Consider the following 25,423-nt stretch of genomic DNA (forward strand, 5'->3'; position numbering starts at 1 on the left):
TCAGATGTGTGAAAGGAAAAAGTGAATTTGTAGAGTATTTCTGGCTTGACAAAACTGGGATGTCCAGTAAATGGGCTGACAGTTATGAATGGTCTGTAGTGTGCAGGGGATTTCCCAGTGAAACAACTAGCAATTTTGCATCAGATGCATGTGGTAAACTTTATAACATCAATTATGTTATCAATAATATTTTACAAGTAGAATTCATAAGAATGTCATTTTTAGTGAATATTCCCTTGTAAGTTTAAGATTTAATTATGTTGCAGCAATTACTGTTTCATTTCTTGTAAATTGTAATGAATGTTAGTCTGAAATTCATATTGATGACTGTTGTTTTTTTAATGTAGCTTGCAGGATTTCTAACTACTTCAGCTGTTTTTTGTGTTTTCAGATGTTTTACAGTCCTTTGTCTAGCTCCATCTCGCAGAGGACCCAATAGGCCATTCAATTATATGAAAATCCTCCCCTGTATCTGCAAATTTGACGAAATCCAATTTAATTTGAAGAATTATCAGAAATAATTTTCCCTATTGTGGTTCATATTTAACTGGTTTGTCAGCAAGCCATACAAAAGCCCTAGAGTGGCATGCCTGCAAGCCAGCTTTTAATGGTTTGTTGGCAAACCTGAGGAATCATTAACGTGGCTTGCCTGTAAACCAGAAGTAGTCAGAAATTGGTTAGCCGGCAAGCCACATTGCATTAATATTGGCTTATCTTTAAACCAGTTGGAACCAGAATTGGCTGACCGTTGAGCCAAGAAGTATGATATTGGTTTATAAATAAGCCATTGTTCAGCATAATCTGGTATATGGGCAAGCCACAGTATCTTAAACATGGCTTGCTAGCAAGCCATGTTGATATAATAGTGGATTGCCTGTAAACCATTGTTAAGTACTAACTGGCTTACTGCAAGCCGAGGTGATCTTTACTTGGCATGTATATATGCCATATCAAAAATCAAACTGGCATGCACAGAAAACCAGACTTGCCATGCGAAAAAGCCAAAAATAAGCCAAAATTCACAACTCGAAACAATCCGTTTACTGAAAAAGAAGCGGTTTATTTTTGGCTTGAATTTGGCTGGCCGGCAAACCAGAAAAAATTGCAGTGTAGTTATAATTGTAAAAATTGCCAATTTATGTCGAACTTTTGTACATATTACAGAAAATCTATACTTGCAGGGTCTGAAATCGTGTACGTGAGCTGTTTTCATCAGAGGGTAAACCGGTCATACTTGTACAAATGTATAGAAAGCGTAACAATTAATGCTATTTTATCCTTTACGATTACTAATCATGAATCAATACAAATAAAATTTTTAATCTCAACGCCTGGCGCGACACCAAGGGCTTAGCCCTATATAATTAATATAAGTATTATATAGAAATAATAACGCGAATAATAATAGGTTCAATTTCCATGAAATTTTCACCATAAGGGTATTTTGGGTCGAAAAGACCAAATATGATATCGATTTCACTGCCCCATGTTTCCATGGTAACCATTTTAGGGGTTGAAAATTTCAGTTTTTCTAATATCCAATGAAAAGTTACTTTGATTGATATGAAAATTATCTAGTGGGGGAGTTCGGGTCAGAGAACACAAAAATCAGACTTATTTTAATGTTTCGAGTTGCCATGGTAACTATTTTGGGATTGAAAATGTTACTTTTTCCCTAATTCCTATTAAAGAACGATTGATTGATGTAAAAAATTGATCATAAGGGTTTGTCTAGTTAGCACACCAAAAAATATCACACTCATTGTAATGTGAGATGTTTCCATGGCAACCATTCAGGAGTAAAAATTACCAGTTTTTTAAAGATTTTACCTAAAATCCAGTAATCAATAGAATGTGTAATATCAAAGGGATATTTTGGGTTAGAAAGACCAAATATCCAGTGTAAAAATCCAGTAATCAACAGAAATATTATACCAAAGGGTTATTTTGGGTTAGAAAGACAAAATATGATATCCATTTTTACTGCCCTGTGTTACCATAGTAACCTATTTGCATTTTAAAATTTCAATTTTTTTCCAAATTCCATTAAAAGTAATCCCAGTTACTATGCAAATGCTCTCCTAAGTGTATTTATCACAGCATGAACTCCATGTTAATTTTTGTTTTATGTTGCCTTGGTAAAAAATTTTGGTAACCACAGTTTTTTTATTTAAAACCATAGACCCTCGAGAGGGTCTATGCTAAAACATAATTCACTGTTTTTTATTTATTTTATGGATGTCTAAGTAACAACTTAGAAATTTGTTCTATAATAAAAATAATTGTAATTTCTTTGCCTTCATTCTTGGATGAATAGTAAACATAATGTATATTGGGGCCATTCTGGTCAAAATTATGTTTTCCGTTAATTTTAGTGTGTTAGAATTAATTTTATATAGACCAGAAATAATTTGTGAAGTATTTTTAATTTTGTTTCATGCAGTCATCCCAAATAAGTGTTATATAGTACAGTACTAACTCATTATGCATCGAATTATGTTTATGCCTTCAAATTAATTTTATGTGCTAAAATTAATTCTACTAGTATCTCAAATTAATTAATTTTAATTTATAATATTAATAATTAATTAATAATTATTATTTTTTTCGTTAACCAGAGAAGAAAAGAATATTTTACAAGATTCTGCCTATGAAGTGAATTATCTAGTCTTTTGATGTGTATACTTGCACACCTTTAATACCCAAGGAAACAGGTATAATGGACGACAGTGGGACTCAAAAGTTTTGTGACCTATTAACAACCCGTTTAACCCTCAGAGTTGTATGCAAATTTTAAAAGTCGCCATGACGACCTGACAACAACATGGCCTTTTCAGCACTAAGACATAGTGTAGCAGGGCTAAAAATAGGCCATGGCCCTTCTGTCGGGAGGAGGCATAATTTCTGTGTCATTGTGATTGATACATTATTATCAAAATGCGACGAGAATGCGTTTTTATTGGCCATCGTTTCCTGTGTCTGTCATTCAAGTATGCCAGTTCAGATATTGAAACTTTGTTGCAAAGTTCCACCGCACGGCCGGTTGTCTTCGTAATTTCCAGAACAAAGTCATATTATGGCAAATTTCTGTGCCCAGCTGGGTTTGACTGCATTTATCTAGCTCGTCCCAAAGTGACGGACGCATCTTTCAACCTTTCAGCTTGGTGAAAAACGCATTTATTGATTCGCCAAAGGCCTGTGGATTCGCATATTTTTGCACAAGTGCTACATGGACATAGGAAAAAGTTCGACTCACCCTAGCCCTCTCGATTGTTGAATACAACCACGGTCCATGATGAGAGTTCTCGAATCAAAAACTGTAGTGTAGCCGTGCTCGAATACAAATATCTTCTCATTAAATTACGTCATTGTTATACAGAGTTAGCATTCCAAAGTCAGTCACCCTGTTTTTTTCAAAGTTTGGAGAAGGGCGGCATTTCCATCTGAATGATTGAACGACGTGAAACGCAAAATTCTATCGCATATGTTCCGGCAATATGTACAGTACTGTCAGTAGAAATACTGTATACGCTGCTGAGTTACGTAAGCTTATAAGCTTATACTCCACAAAATGGCCACAGGCGGCGTGAACTTCTGAAAGGATTTCCTAAACGTCCTACTTGGTACCTTAGACACTCACATGTGATATCCTGAAAAGTATTCTCTGCAGTAATTCCAGTTTCTGTCAACATTCCATCATTTTTAAAGGTCACAACGACACGATAGCGCGAGATCGGAGACGTTCTACTGTCACGCCACGCACTCTCAATTGCGCATGCTCTGGGATTCGTGTCGCGTCTCTGAAGGGCGCGCGCGTGTTCCGACAGAGAAGAACGCGAATCGCAGGGTTTCTGCCAGACTACACTGCCAGGGCGAAACATGCGAAATGCAGAAAAAATGTTTATTCTGACGTGTATCCGTAAAGTTCGCACAAAAGTTAAAAGTCTAGGCCTGCTGGTATCGCGTAAACTGCTTGGTGTCACTTTTCCGACAAGCATTTAATTACCCCTTGCCTTAATGATATCTCCCTCTCTCCGTACAGTATGATGCATAATTCTGCACTGCAAGTACAACAATTGGAAGTCACCCCTATTGACAAAATTAAAATATACAACACCTCTTTTTCAGAATTCCCACACAGCTTCAATGAACTGTTATTAGATTTCTATATAATACTTATAGCCCCTAAACTTGTATATAATAATAATAATAATAATAATAATTAATATAAGTATTATATAGAAATAATAACGCGAATAATAATAGGTTCAATTTCCATGAAAATTTCACCATAAGGGTATTTTGGGTCGAAAAGACCAAATATGATATCGATTTCACTGCCCCATGTTTCCATAGTTTTGTCATAGTTCCACCGCACGGCCGGTCGTCTCAAGAACAAATGGCAAATTTCTATGCCCAGCTGGGTTTGACTGCATTTATCTAGCTTGTCGCAAAGTGACGGACGCATCTTTCAACCTTTCAGCTTGGTGAAAAACGCCTTTCTTGATTCGCCAAAGGCCTGTGGACTCGCTTATTTTTGCATAAGTGCTACATGGACATAGGAAAAAGTTGTTGAATACTCACTGTTTCAGTGAATCCGCCATGATGAGAGTTCTCAAATCAAAAAATGTTGCCGAGCTCGAATACAAATGTCTTCAATGTCATTGTTATACAAGAGTTAGCATTCCAAAGTCTGTCACCCTGATTTTTTCAAAGTTTGGAGAAGGCCGGCATTTCCATCTGAATTATTGAACGACGTGAACGCAAAATTCCATCGCATATTATCTGGCAATACGTACAGTAGAAATACTGTATACCGTCGCTCCAGGTATGTATTATACTCCACAAAATGGCCACAGACGGCGTGAACTTTCTGAAAGGATTTCCTAAACGTCCTACTTGTTACCTTAGGTAGGGACTCACTTGTGATGTCCTGAAAAGTATTCTCAGCAGTAATTCCAGTTTCTGTCAACATGCAAAGCTCAACGACAAGATTATAGCACGAGACGTAGTGCAGACTACACATTCACGGGCAGGTAAACTCAATTGCGCATGCTCATATTGGCAGACTACACTGGCAAACGAGTGCGCATGCGTGAAGGTATATTTGCAGCAAATACACTGGCATAGACTCTCCACAGTCGCTGTGCCTTGTTTTGTGCGCGCCCACGACTGCCATGATGGGCCTGCATTCGAACACCTCTTTTTCAGAATTCCCACAGCTTCAATGAACTGTTATTAGATTTCTATATAATACTTATAGCCCCTAAACTTGTAATAATAATAATAATAATAATAATAATAATAATAATAATAATAATAATGGTCTATTAAAAAATATGGTGACCGTCTTTAACAGTGGTCGAATTATTTAAGTTCACTGATCAATGAAGATAAAAGCGTGTTAAAACAAAAGGGAAAAAATAAAACTATACTGTGACTTGTCAAAGAGTAGCGCGTCTTGTCAGACCGTAATCATTCAGCCATATAACGGCCGTGGTGTAATCGGCTAAATGGCTTGCTCAAATGTGTGGGGAAGCTCTTAAATCTTGAGTGTTGAGAAAATCTTCCATTTTTTAAACATATACAGATTTCTTCCAATTTCAGTTAAATTCCCTAGCAAAAATAGTCATTGATGTTATCCTACGCACGATTGAAAACACCGCCAACACTTAAGTGGGCATTTGGTGCATGGAGCCTGCAAAAATGCAGAACTTGGCTCTTATGGTTGTCGGGTAATACTTTGGTATTTGATTTGCGGGGTGTCGCAACCTATTTCACTTCAATTTTTTTCGATGTAGCAACTGTGCATCACTTTTTGTACAATATAATGAGCTCTTTTGTCTGCGAAATAGAGGAGTGTCTGGCTGAAAAGATGCTTACTAACGACGGGCGCCTGACAATTGACATACGGAAAAAAAAATTATTGTTTTGAATCACCCTTTGTGACACTTTTATCTAGAACTTAGCATTTATTATTTTAAAGGGACAAAGTCGGCCATGTTTTATGAATTTGTTTGATGCAAGAAACTACTTATATTGTTTGACATGTTGAAAGATACTGAATGAATAGGTCACCATGCAAATATTCCACCCAGGTTTTAGACACGATACATGGAACCATCGCAATAATGAATTTATGGTCATTCATTCATTTTCGCGATGGCTCTATTTAATTTCCCTAAAACCGGGGTCGGATATATGCATGGTAGCCCATTTATTCAGTATCTTTAAACATGTCAAACATATAAGTAGTATCTCGAATCAAACAAAATTCATAAAAATGACCGACTTTGTCCCTTTAATTTCCATTGCGACGCCCACAACATTTTCTCACCTTTAAAATTAAAATTAAATTTCGATTAATCATTTGCAGCCAATTTAACAAGAAAAAATCGACAGCAGTGTAAATATAGAACAGCCGACCCAGAGCCACAACAAAGTCCCTCTATCACGTGATACAGCCAATGATATGTCGCCGACCCATGCGAGTCGCTCGCTATCGAAATGTTACGGTGTAGTTTACTTCTCGTGTGCTCTCGAATGCACAGGAAGAATTATTTGTACCATGCTTCCCTGTGAAAATAAGAAAAAGCAAGACCTAATACCGTGAATCAGAGCTTAAGAAAGTCTTTTTTCACGGGATTTTTGTACGCAGGAACGTTGTATATGGCTTCCTTGCATGGCCTCGCCATGTCTTGTGTTCATGTTTACTTGGATGCACCATTTATGGAGGGTTGGCCATGAAGTGGCCAACTTTAAAGGGGAGTCCCATGTTTTCAGAAACTGATCTTTAGACTAATTTTTCACAATTAAAATGAATCTATACAGCCGACATACAGTATATATTTTGGTAGCTCGACAAGTGAAGATTACTAAAATTGTGAGAATGTCTCAAAGCCTGTGTGTGTGTCTTTGTTTTGCTCAAAAATGTGTTTTTGAGCTCTTTCATTCAAAAAACTGTAAGTACGAAGGAGTGATGACCATTGGTGAGCTGTTTATGGGAATCGACAGCAGGGTAAAGTGTTTAAAAACCATGTCTTGAATTTTTGATATTTCGTAATAAATAAATACAATACTGTCCGCCGCAGAGCTATCAACCTAGGGTAGAAAATACGGCTTGTTTTCAATCGGGTTTGAACTCACAACATAAGGCATCCAGTCGCCTAGCGGATAGACAATTTCAACTTCAATATATCTGACATACATATGTCTGTAGGTCACTAATCTATAACGAAAAGCGGGGAAATATAAACTTTCCTTCGTTCCCTTACGTATACCTGCTGTTGTCTCATTTTGCAGCATTATCCTTAACTGCTTTGTCTATCTTACCCGTTCAAATGGGCTTTTCAAACAACGAACTTCCGCTAAAACAAGATAACCATTCTATTATAAGATTGAGAAAAAAACCATCAAGTTTAAATGGCTCGGCAATTCTTAAATTAGGTAGTCTTGCAATCAAGTGGCTAAAAATTCTGCTACATATATATGATGACTGAAATTATTGGACTTTCAAAGTGGATTGGAGACATTTTCGTAGGGTTATCCAAGAGATTCACAACTATTTCTTCAACAAGATTATTTTAAGTCATTAAAGACTGCTTCTGCTTCAATTGAAAATGTACTGAGTGTAATGGAGAACTTTCACAGTTGTAGTGGTTTAAAATTGAACAAGAAGAAAACAAAAGCCTTTTTGCTCGACTGCATGATAACCTTGCGAACAGTATTCGTGTAACAACCCAGGCAGTTAAAACATTGTGCGTGTATTTAGGATACAACGACTCTCAATGCAAAAACTGAATTAGAATGGAAAGATTGATTTTGTCGGAGAAAATTTTAAATTCTTCGAGCCGTAGACGCTTAACTATTTATCTAAGGATTGTTGTTGCAAAAGCTTTGGCAATGTTAAAATATTGTATCTTCTTTAATTGGCTAGCCTAATGACATATGTAATAAGGTTCAAAGGTTAATATATAGTTTTGAAAAGCATAAGCGCATTTTGTCAAACAAAATGATTGAAAACGAATACAACAATGGTGGTGTTAAACATATTAATGTAAAGTGTCAGGTACAAGCGTTGGAAGCTATGTGGGTCAAACGATTGCTTGAATGTAAAGGTGCCGCATGGACTATAACATTACAAATATATTTTCACTTAGATAACACCACCAGCTTATTACATCAGTATGTTATTTGGAGTAAAGTTCATAATCATGTACATTCTCTCTTGCCACATTTCCATGTAAATCTACTGAATGCATGGAATAGTGTAAATCTCAGTCGTGCTAGCAGAGGCCATCGAACTGAGTTTGGTTGGTCTAGCAAAATTTATATGCTTTTATTCAATTTCCCCCGAGCAATTTAACTATGGTGTAATCATAAATGATTATGAGGTAACAGTTTGTAATTTTACGTACAAGAATTTTTACGCTATACTTGTTTAGCGCTGTACATCATATACAACAAAGTCACTTTTTAAATGGTTTCAAAAATTAAACAAAGATCCAGATAAAATAGAGAATGTTTGTAAAATTTGGATGAATTTCACTGTGGCCAAAGAAACGAAACTGAGAGAATTCAAGTGGAAACTCCTTCATCGTCTTCTTCCTTGTAACAAATATTTATTCTTTTCGAAAAAGACAGAGTCAATTAATTGTCAAGTTTATCATCAAGTTGATTCCCTTGAACATAGATATTTATACTGTCAAATTGCTGAGAAATGCTGAAAAAGTTAAGATATATTGTGACCAGCCTCATGCCTCATGCCTCAATAACTCCATCGCATATTATATTTTCATGTTTTTCTGATTGCACGGTTCCAAAAATTTACCAAATGGTTATTAAGCTTCTGATTCTTATAGAGAAATTGGGCATACACAAGTTTTGGGTCACAGAAATGAATGTAGCTGTTGAAATTATACTTAAGAGAGATCTTGTGTTAAGATATAATTTTGAAAAAGAAATTGACAGAAGAGATGCAATGATAGAAATTTGAGGAAAAATTTATAAACATGTAATTCTGACATATTTATAACTTTCCTGAAATACATGAAATTGTACTCATCTCTATCATGATACGGAATTTCACAAATAAAAGACAAAAAGCTACAAAACATGTGATTTCTAGAAAATGAAAAAACAACTTCTCGACTGCACCATCAGTGCCATAAAATGTAACTGATTGGTAAACAAAACCTTTATATCCTTTTTTGTGAAGTTGCACATGTGGGTTACAATTTCAGCATTTCCCTATTTCCACTCAAATTGGTTCATGTGGCGGTACGTAATAGCTCTAAATATGAAAACTTTTGCAATAAATTGACAGGTAATCAACAGCATTGGGAAAAAGAAAATGTACATGTATTATATAATTTACTCTGTTTGTATTTGGTTTGATATCATGATTTTAACGCGTACACTACATGTCAACCTCAGTCAGACGGACAGAGCACATCAAACTTAGGAAAAATAATGCAAAATTATGAATTAACCAAAGATAAAAAGAACTAACATGCACATGCTAGCGCTCTATTGCCCTTTCATTGGTTTTTAGGGCAGATAAGGTTCAATGAGGCTTACTCTATAAGTTAACAATTTCCGGGAACTAACAAATCGCAGTCTTGAAAAACAGTGGAAATGATTTATTCATGTACACTATGCACCTTAGAATACCAGTTTCTGTGTCCTTTTTACACAACAATACATTGTATTTGACCTTCCAGGAAGGCAGTGTCAAGCTGCGAGAAGAAACCAGTGTCGAGTGTGATGGATTTATCCAAATACTTTGCAAGGGGCGATATCATACCAAGCACTGATGTTGTTCAGAAAGATGGCTTCATCGGAGCTGGGTGCTTTGCTAAGGTTTATCTTGGATTTCACACCAAACTCAATCACAGAGTAGCCATAAAGCGTTTCTCATATGACAACGAGATTAACTCAAGGTAAAATATATATTCTTCTATTCATCCACTGTTTCTTTAAGCTAAAATTCTACCAATATCACTCTGTGTACATATGTACATGTTTCCATTTTCATAAGCCGTGTTGACTCAATCTGTCATATATGTTTAATATTTCACAATGGCCAATTGAATATATTGTTTAAATTGACAAGTAAAATGTAGTGCTGGTGATTCCGTGATACCAACATTAACAAGCGAAGGTAAACAACAGTTTTATTGACAATTTGGCCGGTGAGATTGAAACGTAAGAAGGGGAAAGTAGAGTGAGGATGGATTTTGAGTTTAGTATCTTGAAAGAAAAGGATATGCGTTATCACATAAGAAACTAAAGCACTCCATGCACCATTGTAAAGCACTACCAAGCAAACACAAAGTGAGGGGTCATTTTAGCTGCAAGAGGGAAAACGAAAGAAAAATAGAAAATGAAAAGGGAAGTTGCGATGCAAAGGGAAATAAAAGAGAGAAATCAGGAAAAGAACAAATAATAACGGAGAATAAAATATTGGGAAAACGGGAAAAAGAAAGGAGAAGTAGATCAGAAAGGAAAGTGGCTAGACTGTAAAAGAGTTTCCAGTAATATGGCTTCAATTAATAATAGTAATACAGAGCCACTGTGAAACACAATGGAAAAAGGCTTTTTATGTCAGTTGAACGATGAGTTGATCCTCATCTGTACAAATTGTGATAAACGCGATCTTTATTCAAGTCGAAAGATGAAGAACATAATGTATACACAACTTAAGGTCCGTGAAATTTCGTCAATGCAGCAGGGAGACAGCGGTATTTATTATCCGAATGCAATGGTAATTTCTCTTGTCATGGCAGTGCCGTTGTACTACCTCATGAAAGTCCTCTTCCTGGCTGATGCTATCAATGTAATGATCTGTTGAGGTTAATGGTGTTGTGTTTCCGTTTGACAGTTCGGGAGGGCCAAAATGCAAGCAATGAACAAGCATACTGTGTAAACACATTCCGCTATAAATAAAAGCGTGCCAAAGAGTGATCGCAAATTGCGCTGTGTACATTCTCCTGGTTTTCAAGCTAATCTTCAACTTCAAGTAATCACAGCCCATTCTATGAGGTCGAGATCTTTAACATTTAAGGTAGCGACTCAGGTTCATTGACACGTATTTTCAATCCGCATTTTCACATAGAAGAAGTGGTCACACACCCGACATGTGGTACTTTTTTATCTGCTCGGTCACCGAAGAGTTCAAAAAATTTGTTAGTTTTTCAAAAACAGTGCGCATACGGTTGTTTTACTCAAAACACGTGTTTTTTAGTTTTTATTACTCAAAAGAGTGTAAGTACAAACTTCCAATCGGCCTTGGTCATCTGTTTACGGCAATCGACGGCTGGGTATACTGGGCAAAAAACAGTGTCCCGGATTTTTGAAATTCGCTTTGTTTTCGCACAATGAGCCTTCAACGTGTCAACTTGACGATTTTTACGTAAACTATCGGCCTTTGTTCACGTTTGTCAGGATATCTTCACTTCCAGGCCTTTTATCAGAAATCTGAGACATGGTCTTTCAGATGTATTCATTCACTGTCAGACTAATCTGGCTAATCGGTCCATGCGCCGCCGACTTATACTTATTTGAATAATGTACGCACTGCCGAAAAAAGGAACTGAGAAAATCGATGATTTGTGTAAACGACCTATGTGTCACACATTGTTTGTTTGTTTGTTTATTTATTTCACCACTGACGAAAAATGAACATTTGTAAAATATACAATTCAGTGCAAATAAACAAAATGTATAAATATGAGTTACAATAATGTGTCTGAAATATCTGAAGTTGAGTGGTGAGGACCATGAAGATAGTTCGGTAGAACTAATACATGTTCATGGCCCCAGGAACATATTATCTCGTACAGTAAGATCTGATGACAGTCCGTACAGCTGGTGATAAAACGAAAAGACATTCACAGATGTGATCGAAAAACTTGGAGTTGAACAATGCAACTGTAAAAATACACAACATTTGAAACACTCGAATACAATAAATTACTGGTAAAGTTATATGAATCTTAATCGTCACTATGTAAAAGGTAGTGTTTGAGTTTTGTTTTGAATGCATGCCTTGTGGTGATCTGTTTGATTGATGGGGGAAGGGAGTTCCAATGTGTAGCTGCCAAGTATCTGAATTTGTTTGTTGCCAGTGTGTGGCCAAGAAGTCCGACTTGCATACTATTTTCTGCGAATTTTATTACACCAAGACTAAGTTGAAATATTTATCGTCAGCTTTGGGAATTTAGAACATATTTAGGATTGCAGATCGTGTGAAAATAGAACTAAATTATATTGTGAACTGGCAAATGCTAAGTGCAAGTAGTGGTTGTTATTTACACAACAAACACAGAAGGGTAATTAGCAATTTAATCAATTTTTCGAACGTTTAACTAGCATATTAACTGTATACTGTTGTCTCAATGGTTACAATCTGGTTACCAGAGTTCACAGTCAAGATGAAGATGTCGAAACTTGTGTAAAAAAGTCTATCGGATCGAGACCTTGTGCTGTCGTCGCGCGATCGCGGCAGGCATTTACTTGTTCTTAAAATCTACTGTTGATTGACCAATCAGAGTGCTCAATTCAGGGTGTTTTATTTACTCATAAAGCCTTGGTCACCGAATTCCAGAAACGAATGACAGCGCCGTAGTAAAGTACTGTCCAATCAAAAGTGAACATGTCATATTCTGTAGACATCTGGTACGTTTTAATATTCAAATTTGGTAACACAGCGGGAACTAGCTGCAACACAAAATCTGCTGTGCCCTTGGGCATTTATATAATGTGCCCTTGGGCATTTATAGGATGTTCCATTACATTGAAGGCTAATTCACAAATAAAAGTTTTAATTCATATCCTAAACAAGTTACATTGACAAAGGGGACGGTTGACGTAAACACATTGAAAACGAAAATATATCAGTTAGGGGCGATAGTTTTTAAGTCGGATAAAGCCCGAGTACAAGGGCTCTTCTGGTATATAAAGTCCAACCCTACGATAAAATGTCTCGGCCTGCGGCCTCGACATTTTATCGTTAGGTTGGACTTTATATACCAGAAGAGCCCTTGTACTCGGGCTTTATCCTATACTTGAATCAAGTTGTCTACTTTCTGTCTAGCGATCGGCAATTTATGCATGCTCTTTGTGAAAAATGATTGTCAAGTTCATGTTAGCGACGACATCTGCTAGTTTTCCTACCTCGACTTCAAGATGAGACGAACACATGTAACTTTTGACAACATAAAATGTCTGTTGTATTTTCTTAGCTTTTGCACCGCGCTGCAAACTTGTCGCCCTTCGTTACGACGGGAGAGATGGACTAGTGTTATTTTTTTCAAAATATATTTATATTTGTTCTTGTACCGATTTTATCAAGCTAATACACATGCCGTAGCGTAGAACAGTGCAGGCTGTCATCGACAGCGTGTTCCAAGAGACAAAGTATCGACTTGTCTACAGTGGAGTCACTCGACTTGCGCAATACCAGCGCACACATAATTTCTTCGTGGAGATTTTTCCTTAATCAAACATTTTATGACTGACCTCATATAGCTACTTTCGGCATTTGGAAGTTGAGTCGGGTCTGTTTTACGTTCAGTGTTGAGGTTCGGCTAGCAGCTGTGGAGTCTGCGGGTAGTAGATAAGTTCAGACAACACAAGAATGATTTGTGAACTCTTGCAATCCACGTTTGACGTGATTTAATTTTTGGGTTACATTTAAGAAAGAAAAGGCATGAAATAAAAAATATGTGTATTTCGTTTTGAAAAATTAGCAGATCGGTGAACTTGCTCTTGTGAATCTGCATGATGTGTGTATGAACTCATGCACTCGATTGGGAAACTCCTTGACATAAATGTCGCATGTTACTGGGTACTGTGTTCCTCAAGGTTTCTGTAATCGGTAAATGCGAAAAGGCTGCAAGATGAAACTTCGAGTTTAAATATATAAAAGATCACGATACTAACACCAAGCATGTACAACAAGAGAGATAAAATTATCGCAATTAAGAGAAGTTTTATCTCGCTCAGGCTAATTTTAGGACTCGGGTATATAATCAGCGTAGCCTACTATGTTCAAAAACAGGGTGTCAAATACTTTCATTGTTGTTAAATTGAGCACGTCTCTGTTAATGACTGCGTCCTCGCTCAGCCAAATCTGACTCTTCACTACGTTCTTGATCGTTGTTGCAGTGCATAGTCGGACTGTTTCTACATTTAAATCGACCTCTGCGCACGTTGCCATCTTTTTCAGGTTCGCTTTGTGGACCTCGCTTGCTTTTTCGACGGTACTGAGCGCGAGCGCCGGCTTTAGTCTGCTGTACGTGTTTGCCGTACCAATACCTGCGGAGTTAAGAAAGCTGAGCATAACGCTGAAGATAGCGCATGCGCTCTCTACCGCCAAGCCTATACATAATCTCTGCGTGTTTATCAAAGATATCATGGTCGGTAATCTGCAACCGTTAAGAAAAAGGGCAATAATGGCACGCGGTTTAGCTGATAGTTTGCCATTTTAGTAATATTTGAGGAATTTCTCGGTACGATATATCCCAGCACTTTTCCCCAAAAGAAAGGCAACGTGTCAGTGGTTCGAAATTTGAAATTAAAAAAATTGCCAAAATTGACCTTTGAACCTGAGTCGCATCGTTAAGCGGATGCATACATGGAGGTCTGTATTTTAACATTCAAACAAATAAAGTCCACTCAATAAGGCCAGTGCCTTGAAAATTCAAGTAAGTGTACATAAGGAGACTTGTACTTTAACACCATTAGTCAGCAAAATCAATTCTTGATGGCGACCACAAAACTAGTTCATGCCAAAGTGATATTCGTCTGTTAACATAGGAGCCAATGGTGTTTAAGCTTATTTTCTTAATAGGCTTATATGTTTTATCAACATGTTCGTATATCAGATAAACAATCATTTTATAAGCATAAACAATAATATAATATTTAAAGCCCAATCACTCCGCTCATGATATAGCCTATTGTTAAGGATTGGGGATGCGGGTATTGTGGAGGCTACATCCATGCGGAAGATTAAATCATCTTAAGGGTGGGTGGGTGGGCAGCGCATTTTTATCTCATGCATTTGCCTTCTTTTCTGCTCATATCACCGCATCCGTTATTATACCATTCCTGCGGCAGCCTCTGTTCGAGGAATTACACATGTCTTGGTACTTCTTCTTTCTTTTATACTTCTCTCCATTTGATGAATATTCATGGAACTTAACACCTAGCGTAATTATATCGCTGCGTGGTTCGGCTTTGAATAATATAATATTTAAAGCCCAATCACTCGCTCATGAATATAGCCGATTGTTAAGGATTGGGGATGCGGGTATTGTTCGGCCGTCCATTCCACACATTAAACATATATTATAATATTCTCCTCACTAAGTAACCCCATTCCTACAAACACTTGCCTATAACTCTCTCCTTCCTCATCCAAACCATCACTAATACATGCGAACCACCATGCATCAGCCATTTATGAAACACGTTTTCCTATAAGACAGGACATCAGTATAAATTATGCCAGATTGTTTTATTATCTTCTTCCTTTAATATTGATACAGCGGTTATTAATTGCCATTTCACACATGTACATACTATGGCTCAAAGGCCATCGTAAAACCCATTAGTTTCTCAGTTTGTTCATAACTTTGTAAGGTGCATAGATTTTTATCCACAGCTTCAACAAGCTTGTGTGCTAGGTCCTGAACTGACATAACATTTGACAATTTTGTATAATAATTAACCATCTCTTCCGACCGCCAACCAACGTGACGCATAAGGCTTTTGATATCAGTATCTGCCATGATGGCCAAGGTTACAGCGCTTGCGCTCCTACAGCTGTGAGGAGTCTCGCCACAATCCATGTTTAATTCTTGGAGGTATAGTTTTAGGCGCTGATAAGACACTTGTGATGTTAAAGGGCGTTGTTCAATATCTCCGCTGGAGGTTGTCGGTAAGAAGAGATGTCCTCTCCTGAGATCAATACCTAAATCCTTAGCTAAACAAATATATTGTTCTATGGTGTTCACCGGACATAAGAACTTGTCTTCACATCTCCTTATCGCAAACATGTTAGTTGACCCTCCCCGGAGTGTCTTTCCAAATGTGTGATTAAACAATAAAGCGGAGTTGTCTGGAAAACGTAATATCTCTTGTCTTTTTACATTTCCCAAATCCCCAGCCCTATCACCCGAGAAGAACAGCACCTTAAAAATGCTAGATCCCTTGCCAGAATGTATATTTGTGTAGGAGACTTTGCGACACTAATCTTCTGCATGATATGATGAAATAAAATTTTCCTCTTTTGCATAAAGAGTGGAGGGGCTTGTTTGGGGGTAACATGTGCTTTCGCTTGCTCCTCCGACATTTTCTTTATGTATCTGACAACAATGCATGCTTCTGCTGGGTTTTGTCTTGAAATAGAGAATTCCTTGTATACAATGCGATAAAATGTTTTTAATTTGGATACCATATTTCTTAGCGTAGCAGCTTTTAAACGTTTTGGACATTGGCAGGGAGACACACCAGAAAGACGCAGATACTGACACGTATTGCGTCGGTATCTTTTTGAATTAAAAACCGTACAATGTCTTCCGGGTTCGCCATTGTTAAATCTTTTGGGACAGGTAGTGAAGCTAGAAATTTCTCGAGCTGCTGAACAAGTCGATCTTTTTGTCTCTTATATGCTGATTTTTCTCCCAACAGTTCATGCATACGTTGATCGATATCTGCCAAAGTTTGTTGGTCATTTTGTCTGGCTGGATTCTGCGGTTTCACGTCTGGCTTCACGAGTTTTGTGTTACACGTTCGACAGTGGCAGCTTTCATTGTCATTTGAACAACCACAGATCCAACAGAGTGCCTAGGAGGAAAAGACAGGAGGCGGTTTACAATCGCTACGCGAGGTGGAATTTTGTTTTTTTTTTGGGGGGTGTCATGTGTCTGTTATGAAAAACGTGTTTGTCTTGTGTTCGTGTATGAGAGTCATTAGGTTTAAAATTCAAACCTTATCGCATGAAGTTCATGTGGCAACAGGCCATCAATATAACCATGACGCGATGGGACAAGTATGATTCCTGATTGGCCCTTATTTCCAATTTTTTCTACCGCTTTTGCATGATGTTGGATGGATATCAACCATGGGTCCACGAAGTTTCTTTCTGGAACGATAACAGTTGCATGGAGTTTTTTGTCTACCAGGTGTTTTATCACCGGATGGACAAGATTGAACGGGGGATACACATACAAATTCTCGTGTGGAACGAAGGGGTGACTAAAAAGTTTGTCCCTTCTGATTCGTGTTGTCGGAGTGGGGATACAAATCTTGCTACTTTAGCATTTGATGTACATGCCATTAAATCAATGGTATGCGGACCAAATTTTTGTTCAAAATATTCACATGTCTTTAGTGACAATGACGCATTTTTGTGGCTAATATCTCTAGAGGAAGCATCGGCAAGGTTATATGCTGATTTTACATGTTGCATTCAGTTTTGTGAGGTTTTCCATACACAGATAAAATATTTTACTTATTATCTCGTTCAATTGTAGGGACTTTGGAGCCGACCGTATTCGCATTCAATGCTTGTACTACTGGTAGACAATCAACCCTAGCATCTACTCTAGCTATCTTTGTCATGTTCTTTGAAGCGAGCAGGGTCCGATACACTGCTTTGGCATCCTTGACTACGATATGCTCCTGTTGCAAAGTATACACATATCACCTATTCAACATCGCCGCGATATGTGCTAAGGGTACCCCGATCTGAAAGAGCTTGAGTCTGTATCGATACGTAACGCGATATGATACTCTGGAAGCCAACCAAACGTGCCTGCTAAATCAATGATTTGGTGCCATTCCTGTAACTCTTGTTTAAGCGAACCTCGTATGAAGTATATTGCCTTTAAATTTGCTATTGAAATAGATTTTGCCATATGTCTAATATAGATGCGAGCACAAGGTATTGCTAAGGCAAAATTCATACACTTTCCCATAAGTTTTTGTATAGTCTGGAGCGGAACGGCCCGGGCTGAGAGGACATCGTTTAAGAGGGCTAAAAATTTTTCTCTTTAATCATGGGGGATTGAGAATGACCTAGTAATCGTATCTACTGTAAAGCCGAGCATCACAATGGATGTTACTGGGATCAGAATACTCTTCTCGAGGGCAATAAAATAACCAGCGTCATTACATAATTTGGCCAGTATGAAAGCAGCAGACTCTGCCAATCCGTGACGACTAAATAGCGGACTTTGATCGCTTTTGAACTGTCGCAGTGGGCCACCATGTCTGTCATCGATATTTTGTATACATGGGGCGCCAAGGGATCTAGCATAGCTGGTGAGACAATACCCAATTGTGTGATACACGTATGCTGAAAGTTTCCAACCAAAAGGTAAAGTATTACACACGTACCACACCCCAGCCCACTGAAACCCCAGACAGCTCCTATCATTTCAGATATTTTCACGTGGTCGTAACCATTTTTATCATCACATTTGAATTGTGAATCCCCTGATCAAGATATCGACTGACTTCCACCAGGTGATCTAACTAAAGTCTACGTCCCTAATCCAAAGATTCAAGTAACGCATATTAATGCACAATCTAGGCTTCTTTGGTTCAATCGTGATGGGCATCACTAATTTTGGAGGGGGGTCAATGCCAACTTTTCCCCATACCGAAATCGCCCCGGATTCTAATCTACTTTCCAGTGTGGAGGCTATAAAACTTTCCAAATTGTTGACAAGAGGGGTGATTCTTAAAGACCCTAATAGGCGGGGACATATGGTCGTAGACAATACCCTTAAACTCTCCCTTGAAATGCCTTATATAGGGAGAAATACTGACACCATTGGTAATCCATTCCATGATTAATAGTTTGTTGTCAAGTGGGTCTGTGAGAGTTTTCCAAACATCAAGATGGTTGTGAATTTCCCCCGCTATAAAGGTCTTAGGATTTCTAAAAGCAAGATGTGCAGGAGAGGCCATCATCGTCCCTCGAGCTATCATAGATACAACCGGAGTAAGGAAGGACCGTGTCTGGGGGTGCCCTCTAAGGACATCCAAGAGAAAGTCTTGCGGGCCTTGATGATCTTGGTGTTCCAACTCCCAATGATGGGTGATACTCTGAAAAGAAAGGTACATTCCTGAAGAGGGCACCCCCAGACAGGACCTGCAAGGCAGGCAGCCAAAACGGCAAAGGGCTTTGATGATCGCCCTCCCCGTCTAGGAGTACAGTATCGCAACATAACAGGAACACAATACATATATGTATGCAACTAATATATCTTTAATTCATTATATCATATTCGTATATACATAGGCTTGAAATATATTGCAATGTATAAATGTCATGTGTGTAAACTATTTCTTGTCTGGGCAATTTTTAGTGAAGTGGCCCACTTTCTGGCATGCCTAGCATTTAATCTCCCCATTTCGCTTTGTGCCTCTATTGAAATAAGGATTATAACGGGAAAAATTTGGTTTGCGATCGAGAAATGTTGTGACCTTTACCGCTATTTCTTCTTCCTCTTTGTTACCGAGTAGCAGAAATATCAAATGTCCCGCTCTATCTCCGAAATCATTGGTCTCAAACTGGGCCAAGACTGCTCTATATCTGGACGACTTGGGGTGCGCCGTGTTGGTTACTCTGTCCACCAATATTCTGAGTGCATTGAGTAGCTGTGGTCTGGAATTCCACGATGCGGTGTTGGCCACTTCCATCACTCTTTGCAAAGCCTCTTCAAAGGATGCATTGCCAGCCGACTTCTCGAGCATATCAAACTTCTTTTGCAACTTCGCCAATTGTTTTTGCATCTGTAATGCAATGAAACGTGTATTACTACCTCTAGTATAGGCAATCCGTTTTCTATGATTAACTGTGTCGCTTACACAATCACCTGCTCACTAGGACCCCTCGCTCACCATCTCACCCGCACTCATATACGATACCCGTACTCGCATATGACCACGGGCCGCGCAGGTGAAGAGCAGAACCCAAGCGAACAAGTGACAGTGTCCCTCACAGACATCACATCACAAATTTCATTGTGTATACAAGATATTGCATATTCCCACCTGGACAACACACCAGCAACTGAAATCGTATATGCATAATGTCTTATGCGCTCCCTACATGGGCGACTAAGTGGCACCTCAGTTCAACTGAACTCGCGTGTACATGACACTCATATGCCCCGCACTGGCAACATACATCTCGACGCCCTTATATATACTACTCATATGCCCCGGGCATAGGCAACAACATAACGCCCGATTCGCGTGTACACACTACGTATATATGCCACATGGGCAATACAACGTAACACCTTGACTGGCGTATACATGGATACTCATAAGCCCCTCCATTGGGAACAACGTAACGCCTCGACTCGCGTATACATCATTCTCATAAGCCCCACATGGGCACACAACGTAACGCATTGACTCACGTATATGTAATTCTCATAAGCCCCACATGGGCACAAAACGTAACGCCTTGACTCGCGTATACATAATTCTCATAAGCCCCACATGGGCACACAACATAACGCCTTGACTCGCGTATACGTAATTCTCAAAGCCCCACATGGGCACACAACATAACGCCTTGACTCGCGTATACGTAATTCTCAAAGCCCCGCATGGGCAGCACAACGTAACGCCTTGACTCGAGTATACATAATTCTCAAAAGCCCCGCATGGGCAACACAACGTTACGCTTGACTCGTGTATATGTAATTCTCAGAAGCCCCACATGGGCACACAACGTAACGCCTTGACTCGCGTATATGTAATTCTCATAAGCCCCACATGGGCACACAACGTAATGCCTTGACTCGCGTATACGTAATTCTCATAAGCCCCACATGGGCAACACAACGTAACGCCTTGACTCGCGTATACGTCATACTTTGTGTAGAATACAATAGTATAAGAACTTATGGTCACTATGAATACGTTACCAAATACTGATCTAAAACCCCCGGGAGGGCTACAAGAAATACGGAACAGTAGCACGGAGGGAGGTTAAACATGAAACAGAATGATGAATAACAAATTAGTTTTCCTCGAACTGAATACAAGTGACAGCAGCATACCCTGGTAACGCACGTTTCCCGAGAAAAGCTTAATTGCACATTTTTGTTACTACTATGCGAAGTAAATACGCCATGTAACACATGTAACTAGCAAGGTAACAAAACGATAAAATGAAAAAGGGAGTAACTACCGAGATGGTAGGCTGAACGTGCATACAGAGTCCAAAATATCTGACTATACCAAACTACTTGCCAGCAAAGGGGTAACGAGACATACGGAACAGAGTGAAGAGCTAAATGAGAAGACGGCTTCAATGCGTACTTTTCCGAAGAAAACAGGAATGAGTCGTATACACCAGGGGAATGGAACAAACGAATCTGCTCAACATACCTCATTGTGCCCCATTGTGTTTGGTGTAGACTGAGCGTTGGTCGTGGCACTGCTGGTTCCCACTACTCCTTCAGTCGGCTGTTGAGCAACGCTAGCAGGTACTGGATGAGTGTCAGCAGACTGCGCCATTCCTTTGCAATGAGCTTCCACGAAAGTCGTTGCAGCTCGACGTGTGGCATTAGTCGCAGAAACCGTCTGAGTAACAACCTGGGGATGAGTTACTGAAGTTGTTGCAGTGGAGATGGTAGCGGTGGTGGGTGTAGAGGTGGAAGCCATCGTGAATCTGCCAAGACGGCTGTGCAGGGCCCGGTCTGTGCGAGGAATTACACATGTCTCGGTACTTCTTCTTTCTTTTATACTTCTCTCCATTTGATGAATATTCATGGAACTTAACACCTGGCATAATTATATCGCTGCGTGGTTGGGCTTTGAATATCGACACAGCAAACCAACCTGATTAATGTGTTTTTTCATTGAATAATCAATCAAATGGAATTTCAAACACAAATATAATAATTATTTTTGCTTTAATACATCTGGCAAGACTGCATGTACCCTTACCAAACCTTCAGATCTGTATTGAGCTGCCCCAGCTCTGATTTCAGTCTGCCACAGCTCTGTGCAGCTCAACTGCAGATCTGTTTTGGTTGTCTTGAGCTGTAGTTTGTTGGCAGCAGACAAAACTGATAATTTGAGCTGTCTACTAAGTCAATGCAGACAACTGTCAGCTCTGTGCAGACCAAATTCAGCTCTCCCTAATGTACTTCGTTTACATTTGTATAAATGGATCATTCTGAAGACTGCCTGCAGCTCAAAGAAGAATGCCATGTCAAATTGTAATGTATATCAACAAACATTGTTGATGACCACAGTTAAATCAAAACTTACAATATAAGCATTATCTTTGTGACGAATTTGATAAACACTCTACTTGATCATTTTTAATCTGCACCAAGTTTGTTCTAGTTTGGTAAACACTAATGGGATTATCGCAATGATAATGGTGAAATTTGCAAACTGAACATATAGATATATGTGAAATATATATATCTTGTTCGGTACTAACCAGATTTTTTACTGTCCTAAGTGTATAATGTACAGTATATTACAATGAAAGAAAGCTTAGAAATCCCAGTATGTTCGTACAAAATGATACATGATTTTTTTTAGTTTTAAATTTTTATTTTGGTTAAATTGTAATATTGCAAAATTCTCTTCAACAAGTCATAAAGAATATTTTCAGGCAGAATTTAACACAGTCGTCCAATGATGAAAACAACAGGATACCAAATATCATAATCACTCAATACATAAACAAAAATCTGCATGGTAAGTTATATGTGGTATGTACTGTAAATACCACATAATCCTTAAGAAAAAGAAAAGTCAAAGGATTAATGATTTGAGAAATACTATTTTTTGAAAAAAAAAAATTAGATAGGTCAAATGGTGTGTGGAATGCGCAAATTTATCAAACAATGCAACATTACCTTGGAATATGAAATAAATGTACTGAAAAACATCAATGCATGAAGTTATTTCTCTGGACATTGTTTTGAAACGATAAGTTTCAAAAAGCCATGACGAATTTCTGGAAAAGAAACTACAATTTTTTTTTTGTTTGGTTTACAAGTCATACCACCGAATAGCTGCAATGTAGCCCATGGGCCCTGTTCAAGGTTTTTCTGTGTTGCCGTGTAGCACTGTGCACTAAATAAGGCCATTGTCCTCAGTCATGTGGCGATCAGAAAGTGAGTCCTACGTTGAATCTACATGCAAACACATTTAGAAGGGTAATTGGCACAGGCGCTCCTTAGCTGGGTAGTCTGCTGAGTAGATCGATTTTTGGTTCGATTTATCGATCCCGTAGTCGATATGCCCGCCACTGCAACCTAAATACTCAAACACAGCCGATTTCTTAAAGATGATGCGAGTAAAGAGATGGTTAAATTTGTGATCCAACTAGGTATATGGTAGTAGTGGGTAGTTCTGAATGTTTTGTGTGAGCGCACGGCCAGTTGAGAACCCAGATCGCGTGTTTTTTGAGTGATTGTGTGGCACACCTTGTGAGTATTTAGGTTGCAGTGGCGGGCATATCGACTACGGGATCAATAGATCGATCCGAAAATCGATCTACTTAGCAGACTACCAGGCTAAGGAGTGCCTGTGGTAATTGGCTTAAAATCTGACTACTCACGATCGTTACTTGCATAATCATACATGTCCGAAGGCCATAGAGGTACACTGACTGATTTACAGTGTATAAAAGTTGGCGTAAAAGTAATATACTTCCCATTCCCATTCTCGCAAAACTAATTTTTGAAAGGCTATGGCAGCAGCCAGGAGGTCACAGGTCAAACAGATCATCATGTATTCGAACTTTGACCTTACAATATCACATGTTGTAAAACAAGACTTTAAATTTGCCAATTTTGTCAAGGCTGCCATTTTGAATTCCAGTGTCGAACTTGAACAGTTGAATGTGTGAGTCTGCAGGTATCATTCACTCCATTAAGCCACGGTTTTGGGGAGAAATCGTCGATTACCTCTCTCAGTGGACGATGAAGGGAACACAGAAGAGGTTTAGGAGAACAACTGTAATGTTTGAAGGACGTTGCCTGCGTTAGACACTTAGAGTTTATGTAAGTTAAACTTCGATCAGTGGATGTCCGTTATTTACAGTGTAATGGCCGTGGACATTTGAATTTTTCAGCCTTTTAGTGAGGTTTCAACTGAGAGTTTGCTACTTCGACACTTTCCACATCGTAGGGGACTATTTCAAACCAACCACTGTTCTTTGAGAAGTTGAGAACATATGGCGACAAGAAGTGATCTATGTTCATTTCGATCGTTATGGATTAGTACTTATGATAGCAACTCTACTGCATGCAGTGCATAGGAATAACATAGTATAAATCGGACATGATACAGTTTTATTCTCGTCTCAGTTGCCGACCATTCGATGTCTTAATGATGGAAGAAATGTTTTCGGACTTGATACAACTACTCTCTCCAAGTAGTGCTGGTGGTGGCTTGGTTTGTACTGTGATTCATTTCTTTTGCATGTTTTATTGTTCATTATCGCTCTTATCATGAAGGACACATACCACAGACTCAGCCTTAATCCTGATTTTTACATGTAGCAATTGAACATTGTGTACCATGATGTTTATTTTGGCTGAAACTCAACATCTAATGATAAAACATAAATCAAAGTTCTCAAGTTTTTCCATGTACACTTCACTTTAAGGAAAGGCATTTTGAAATATATAAAGTGAATTTTATTTGTCAACAAAGTACATGTAACAAAAATTTCAAAGTTTTTGAATAAGTTTTTCATGGTTAAATTTCTTTATGTATATGTGAATTTAACATAATATTTTTTAACTGATCAGTTTCTATTTGATACACATTTTAAATATTGTGATCTGTTGATCTTACCGTGGGTCTTTCAAAGGACAGATTTTACAATTTTTTTGTGTATTCCATTATCAGATTGTTCAGAAACCAAGTCATTCAAAAACAAAGCTTCAGAACAATAATTGCTATGGCCAATTTCATATCATTCAGCAATTCAAAAAAAGAAATCTTTTTGCATGTACATCTGCATTAATATTGAGATAGATGCTTCCTTACTTCACTATAATAATTTTTGTCAAAAATTTTCCTGCAGTATAGCACCTCATGTAATTTTTCAATAGAAATTTTAATTCAGAGACGATGATTAAGTATACTGATAATTATTAACTAAACTTTAGATTTTTTGCTCAGAACTATTGCAGTAGACTTTATTGTCCTTTAGGGAAACATGTTTTGATGTTTTGATATTAAATATAGTTTGTGTTCAAATGTGTTTAATCCTGTTGTAGCTTGTTGCTGAAAATATGCTAATTTTCTATAGATGAAATTTATACTGATTTTTCTACTTTTCAGTGATTATCATACATGATAGGATTCATTTAGTGAAAGGCAAAGAAATTCAGTTCTCACCTTTGTG

At 38.2% G+C, this 25,423-nt stretch overlaps 2 protein-coding genes across 4 annotated transcripts in view; one reads left to right on the plus strand and one right to left on the minus strand.

Annotated features, from left to right (window-relative positions):
• Nucleotides 1–25,423, minus strand: part of LOC139115246 (tetratricopeptide repeat protein 38-like) — a 260,249-nt gene that overhangs the window by 131,397 nt on the left and 103,429 nt on the right. The window lies entirely within an intron of this gene.
• The window catches only part of LOC139115249 (uncharacterized), an 87,404-nt gene that overhangs the window by 19,961 nt on the left and 42,020 nt on the right, over nt 1–25,423 (plus strand). Inside the window, exon 2 of the mRNA XM_070677226.1 lies at nt 9,723–9,941. Within this exon, the coding sequence (XP_070533327.1) occupies nt 9,766–9,941 (176 nt within the window). The 5' untranslated portion in view covers nt 9,723–9,765. The remainder of the gene's footprint in view (nt 1–9,722; nt 9,942–25,423) is intronic.

Source organism: Ptychodera flava, chromosome 17, assembly GCF_041260155.1.
Source record: "Ptychodera flava strain L36383 chromosome 17, AS_Pfla_20210202, whole genome shotgun sequence".
NCBI lineage: Eukaryota > Metazoa > Hemichordata > Enteropneusta > Ptychoderidae > Ptychodera > Ptychodera flava.